The sequence below is a fragment of the Callorhinchus milii genome, unplaced genomic scaffold (assembly GCF_018977255.1).
Source record: "Callorhinchus milii isolate IMCB2004 unplaced genomic scaffold, IMCB_Cmil_1.0 Scaffold24, whole genome shotgun sequence".
NCBI classification, from domain to species: Eukaryota; Metazoa; Chordata; class Chondrichthyes; order Chimaeriformes; family Callorhinchidae; genus Callorhinchus; species Callorhinchus milii.
Window position 1 is genome coordinate 1,136,771 of NW_024704765.1, and position 6,593 is coordinate 1,143,363.

At 44.3% G+C, this 6,593-nt stretch overlaps 1 protein-coding gene across 1 annotated transcript; it reads right to left on the reverse strand.

The window, feature by feature from the left end:
• Window positions 1-1,564: 1,564 nt before the first annotated feature.
• Window positions 1,565-6,354, reverse strand: wnt4 (wingless-type MMTV integration site family, member 4). Its single transcript, XM_007897905.1, has 3 exons — window positions 6,201-6,354; window positions 4,981-5,123; window positions 1,565-2,140 (listed from the first exon to the last, which is right to left on the reverse strand). Exons 1-3 carry the CDS (start codon window positions 6,352-6,354, stop codon window positions 1,673-1,675), a joined length of 765 nt encoding a protein of 254 aa, XP_007896096.1. The 3' UTR covers window positions 1,565-1,672.
• Between the last annotated feature and the right edge of the window lie 239 nt (window positions 6,355-6,593).

A 6,593-nucleotide genomic window follows, 5' to 3' on the forward strand; every position in this document is an offset into this window, starting at 1 on the left:
CAATTGTAATATTTCTATAAAGTCCTCATTGTCTATTTGAGCAAAGACAGTAACAAACTTCTAGGGGTTGGGGAGTGGGTGGGGTAAGGGGATGATGGTGGGGAAGTGACTTGGCAGGTACTAGGATGAAGCAATAACAAAGGCAGACCGTATTCATTCACTGTCACTTAAATAAGAGACACTCGTTAAATTTTAGTACATACAAAATACTGCGACACCTAACTGTAAGAAAAACATTTTTTTGCTGTAAAAAATCCCCTAAAAATGTGAGTCAAGCTAATATATGTTAACATTACCACAAAACATCTATATTACAAAAATAATATATACTTGAATCTTAGAAAAAGTACCACACAGTTTAAGATAGCAGCATTCAAGTCAGTACAATGATGTTGCTTTTGCAAGCCTGGCCCATCTATTTGCCTTGAGGAGAAGGGAGCGTGTATACACAGAGGGAATTTAACTTAGGGAATAGCGATGGATCAAAGATAGAAGTCTAGATCTTTACATCTGTAGCACAAACTTTGTTTCACGTCAGATAATACGGTCAACAATACATGAAAGCCAGCATCACAGAACACACTAAAACCTGTCCTGTGCTTTACATGGTACTCAAAGCAGTGTTTGAGTGTGAATCCACAGGGATTCATTTTGACTTGACATCCTAGTCTCTTTGTAACTGAAATATTACAATACATTCTGTTAGTCTGTCCAGGGTACATATTCAGCCCATGAAAAGGGGGTTATCTGTATTTGGTCTTGTTTCACCAACTTTATACATTATGTTACAATTGGTATCATCTAAATTACTTTTTGACGATATATAGTGCTGTCTTTCTTCTCTGTTACAAACAAATTCTCTGACACATATACACAATGTTTTGGGGGGAGTGAGTGGAGGGGAGGGGAACGACACAATATGCCAATCATTGCAAGGCCACGGGAAGTTGTGTGAAAGTGGGTACTGACACCACAGTTTGGAATGTACGCGATTGGGAGGTATTGATACATTTAATCAATAGCTGTCACGGGGCACTGCACACTCTCTGGGACGGACTCCAATGCACAAAGGGCTGTCAATCCGAAGGCGGACGTTACGAGCTGCTGCTGGAAGGACCTGGAGAGATATGAGCACAAACCAGAAGCATTGAGAGGTGCCTGAGAGCAGGTGATGGAAGGGGAGGTTAGGAGGAGGCGGGCCAAGGCAAGGGGAGGGCCAATGGTTCCGATCAGAGAGGAGCAGAAATGAAGGAACATCAGAGGAAGTATCCAGGCGCTGCCTTGAGCAGATCTGTTCGTAAGAGAGCAGTGTACAACTGTAGAGGTATCAATTCCAAAATAAGGCCTTGTGCAACCATGCCCATTTCATGCCCAATCCAATCAGCGCCTCCTTGGTTCCACAAATAAAAGCAGCATCAGTAACAGAGAGGTAAATTCAACCGGAGCAGTAAAAAAAAGTCAATGGAGAAATACCTCCAGATCTTTGTTAGTCAGCAATAAATAAAAAATAATAAAACAAGGATCCTTTGGGACATTTTAAATAAAGTTTTCTCTCTCTCTTGCAATCTCTGGAGTGTTCAAGTTCCCCCCCTCCCCCCTCCACCCACCGACGGTGACAGGAGTCTGTCCTGGTGTTATCTTTTGACCAGATCAGTCAGGGGCAGTTCCCCCATCACCGACACGTGTGCATCTCCACCACTTTGCGGCACTGCCTGCACTTGACGAAACAGCACCAATGAAATTTACAGCTGCATCTCTCCACAATTTCCACCTCCTGGGTGTGGAAGCCACGGCCACAGCACATGAGCTCACAGCCATCAATGGCCTTAGAAGTCTTGTTGCACTGACGGCCAGCGGTCCCCAGAACCCCACTCTTCATGTCGTGGTCGCAGAAATCTGGGCTGGAGTCCAGGTAGACCAGATCTTCATCAGTGTGGGGCTTGAACTGGGAGTTTTTGGGCACCAAGACTTTGGTGGAACCAACCTTCCTCTGTTCCACCTCAGTGGCTCCATCGAATTTCTCCTTTAATACGTTGCCTACTTTCCTAAAGGGAGGCATAGCTCTCCAGCAGGTCTTCACTTCACAGGACCCAGACACTCCGTGGCACTTACATTCCACCCTCATGTTGTTCAGGATGGCCTTGAAGAAAAAAGGAAAGATGTTGTCAAAAAATAACCAATCTTGAACTCCTATAATAATCCTTGTCTTTGATATAGCACCTTATTACAGGATTATACTGTGAAGTGGATTGGACTGTGTGTTATATGTGTGAAACGCAGCAGCCAATTGTGTACAGCAGTGTCCTGCAAATAGCCATGGAGTGAATGAGTAATTTGATTTGGGATGATTTGTTGGCCAGGACATAGGGAGAAACTCCCACCTCTTTTCGAATCATACAATGGGATTTTGAACAGGCAGACGGGATCTCAGTTTTACGTCTCATCTAAATGGAGTCCTGTAGCTCAGTGGTTAGAGCACTCGCTTTGCAAGCGAGAGACCTGAGTTCAATTCCAGGCAGGTCAGGGCGAAACCTTGGGCAAGTTTCCTTACTCCACACAGAGCCTAATAATAATCCCTCCAAAACTAAAAACAATAATAAATTGGTCATTTTCAATCTACGACTGTTTGTGGGACATTGCTGTGCGCAATTGGCTGCCGCGTTCGCCCTCAAATATACAGTCAATTCACTTTACAGTATATTCTGTGAAGCGCTTTGGGATGTCCTCCCGACCTGAAAAGCGCTATATCAAATGCAAGGATTTATTAAAGGACGGCACCTCTAACAATGCAACATCCGCCAGCACTGCATTGGAAGATCATCTTAGATTATGTGATTCCAAGTCCGCTGTGGGGCTTGAACCTACAACCTTCTAACTCAGTGGCATGAGTAAGGCTGACACACTTCTCATGATAGATACAGTATTATACAATGTTTCTTAAGCAATTCAATGTGATAATTCACATTTTAAGAATTTCAGAGTTCACATTCTTTCTCCCTTCCGCATATTGGTTGAGCATGCTGGAGAATTGTTGGCCAGGACATCAGGAGAAACTTCTTTCTCTTTTCAAATATTGCCAAAAGGTCTTTAATGTCCATCTGAGCAGGAAGTTGAGACTTCGGTCAAATGCCTCATCTGAAGGAAAGCACCTCTGACAATGCAGCGCTCCCCCTGGCAATGCACGGAATGATGAGCTTACAACAACAACGTGCATTTAAACAGTGCCCCTCAGGCTGGTATTGTCTTGGAATGCTCGAGCTCAAATCCTGATGTAGGAGTTGGAAACACAACCTGTTGACTCGGAAGCTAGATAATAGAAGGACAGGCACTGATCTGCTCCTGTGGTTGTCTGGTTGTTGTAATCACCCGAGCCTTGAGAACAGCTGAAGAGTTTTGTGAAGGGACCACGACTGGGTTTACACATATACATGGAGAAAAGGCAGAAGAATGGGACTATAATGGATATCTCTTCTGCAGAGTCAGCATGGAATAAGGGGCATAGACATTGCAATATTCAGCTGCCACACAACCACGTATTTATTTTTGACAACCTCAGGCTCGTATTGTACAATGTATTTTGGTTTCTAAGTGAATCTGTAACTCAATCTAGAAGCAACTGTATGTTGGAAAGTGCTGGTGTTGCTTTAATAGGGAGTTTTGGCCCCATTCAGTTTTTGCAACATCCTGTGTCAGCTTGGCTCAGGCTTGCCTCTGGGTCACAGATCGCAGGTTCAAGCCCCACATGGGGATTTGAGCTCCCAGTGCAGGTTGACACGCCAATGCAATACTGGAGCAGAGCTCCATTGTCAGAGGCGACGATCTTCGGATGAGACGTTAAACCTAGGACCTGGCTGCCCTGTCAGGTGGACGTTAAAAATCCTGCAACGCAATGGAAGAGTTTCTCCCGGAGTCTTGGCCAATAACCGTCCGAATAAATTAGCCAGTCAACAGCTTAGATTCGTACAATACCTTTCACGTGAAAGAAGCACCTCAAAGTGTTTTACAGAATTAGATTAATTAGAAGTGAAATTTTATTCCCAAAGGCTAATTTGAGGAATGTTGATCTGGAGATAAATAAATTCTGAAATCATCGTTATCAACATGACAGAAAAGATGATTGTAATCTGTCAGGTCAAAATCCTTAAACTCACTACACTCCTTCCAATTAATGTTGTATCAACTGGAAATTGGCCTTAGTGATAGGTTTCAGATTGGACACCTCCTAACTGTAGGAGAATCATTCCTCCCTCCAGCCATTTTGGAATTGAAGCAAATTTGGTGTTTTTGCACCATGGGAACTTATTTTGTGATTCTAACTGCCAGAACTTTCCATGTTTACTTTATAATGTTTTTTTTAGGCTACTTTCTGGTAAAATTCACACTCTCTATGGCCCGATTAAAGACTTTTCTCTTCCTCCTGGAGGGAGAACCCATTCCCCTGAAATCAGTTGGTGGAGGTAGTGGGGAAGATTGTTTAGCCTCAAATCTATTGTCAAGGATCAGGTTTTCTGGACACATTTTTAGCCATAATTTCTGCACCCTGAGGGATAATTAAAGGAAAGGAATGCATGTAGAAATAATATAATTTTCACCCATTTTTGGGGTCAACCCATCATAGTCAGGGCGGGATTAAATGAGGGATGTGATTGACGCCTTTACCTCCCAGCTGCCCCTCTCTTCCCGTTGCTCTCCCCGATGAGTGACAGGAAGAGGGCGGAGCTGGAGGTCAGATCTGCAGGACTTCAGTGAGGTCATAGGCAGCTGGGCAGAGGCAGGAGCCATGATAAGCAACAGAGCTGATTTTAGTGACGCTGAGAATACATTGTGATGCAGACAGTGTTGGTGAATTTGTGCACTTTCTGTACATAGTGTATGTAGTGCGCCCTCTCTCCCTGCTCAACTAATCCCAGAATATTGTCCTTCATCACCACAACAGTGTAAGAGAGTTTGGAGGTTTAGAATGATAAACTATGGACGTACCTTCCTTCCTGCCTCGTTGTTGTGCAGGTTCATCAATGCCCGGCTTGATGAGGCACCTTTGCTTCTTTCCCTTATATCCACAAACGACTGGGAGAAAGCCACGCCATAAGCAATGTTGTCAGAGCAGCCCGACCACTGGAAACCTAAACTCAACACGAACGAGGAGACAATATTAACCAAAACATGCTTCACTCAGAGAGGGGAAAAAAGGTTATAAAAAACAGAAATGATCAATACAGGTGACCACAGGTGTGGGTGTCACTTCTTTCTTTTATAATTATCCTTGATTTTTAATCCTATCTTCAGCTCTTTCCCCACTTTCCTTTAATTTTCTGCTCACTTTTTGTTATCCAGTTCCCTTTTAAATGATTCTATTGATTTGGACTCAATAGCCATGTGAGGCAGTGAATCCCATACCCTAACAATCCTCAGAGTGAAGAGACTTTTTTGAACCTCTCCTCTAATTCTTCAACATGAGATCTAGACTGAAACGAACCAGAGAATTGGAATCCTTCAGTCACTTTCATAGTCATTGGGTAATGGCTAAAATACGGGCTAGAGTATACTAGAGGAGATGATTCAGATCCAAGGCACTGTTTGGAAGAAGATCAGTGCCTTGGTGTTCCCTTAGTGTATTGGCCAATGTTGGTCCTTGCCCAAATTCACTCAGATTCAAATCGGTTATTCAGCTCAATGCTGTTTGTGGATGATCAGCCACTGTATTTGCTCACAAACCGGCCAATTTGCACCCAACAAGGCCTCACACAAACAGCCATAAAGTGAACGGCCAACTAAACTAGGAGATTGTTGGCCAGGACAACAGGAAAAACTCCCTTCTCCTTTTAATAGTGGGATTTTTAACATCTGCCTGAACAGGCAGACGGGACCTAGGTTTAATGTCTAGTTTAACATATGAGTATCTCTGACAGTACAGCACTCCCCCTGGTACTGCTTTGGAGTATCAGCCTGGACTGAGCTCACATCCTGGTGTGGTTCTTGTTGGTGGGAATGTTCAGCGAACACCAGCCTGCTTCACGTCCCCTGCCCAATTTCCACCACCATCAGTGGGCAAGCTTGCAACCATTCTACCCCCACTGTCCGGAACTCTATCCATCTTGGGTCACCCAAGGTGCGATAGAAGATGAGGATCTTAAGACAGGCTTTGAAAGAAACAAGGGAGGGCTGATTATGCGACACTGGAGCCACAGTGTTGGACTTACCCTCTGGGCTCACGCCATGTACAGTGCGATCACAGCCACACTTTTCCAGCTCTCCACTGCTGCACGCACGGGTGACAGCAAAGGCGACTCCAGAAGACGAGATCGCATACACAAATGCAGCTTCCCTTGTCCCTGTAGCCAAAGAAGCATCCATTATAACTCAATCACGTCTTAGCTATAATGGAGACATGCTTTGTTACACTTCGTCATCTGCAATCCTTGACAATGAGTTTTAGCAGACTATTTAATTTCAGGCATCTCACAGCTGATCCTTTCCTGGGAGTTGGGATTAGGAGGGGTAAGGAGGGTGACCAAAGACCGATGGGTCTTGAAGGAGTCAAGGAAGAGTGCTAGGGTGTAGGAGTTCCGGGATGGAGTTCCAAAGGGTGGGGG

Excerpts from the sequence above, each read along its gene's own strand:
- wnt4 (XM_007897905.1), bottom strand. The coding sequence starts at position 6,354 with ATGGATGCTTCTTTGGCTACAGGGACAAGGGAAGCTGCATTTGTGTAT. Across the intron at positions 5,124-6,200 it reads ACATGGCGTGAGCCCAGAGG|GTTTCCAGTGGTCGGGCTGC; the intron begins GTAAGTCCAACA and ends TGTTGAGTTTAG. Across the intron at positions 2,141-4,980 it reads ACAACGAGGCAGGAAGGAAG|GCCATCCTGAACAACATGAG; the intron begins GTACGTCCATAG and ends TTTTTCTTCAAG.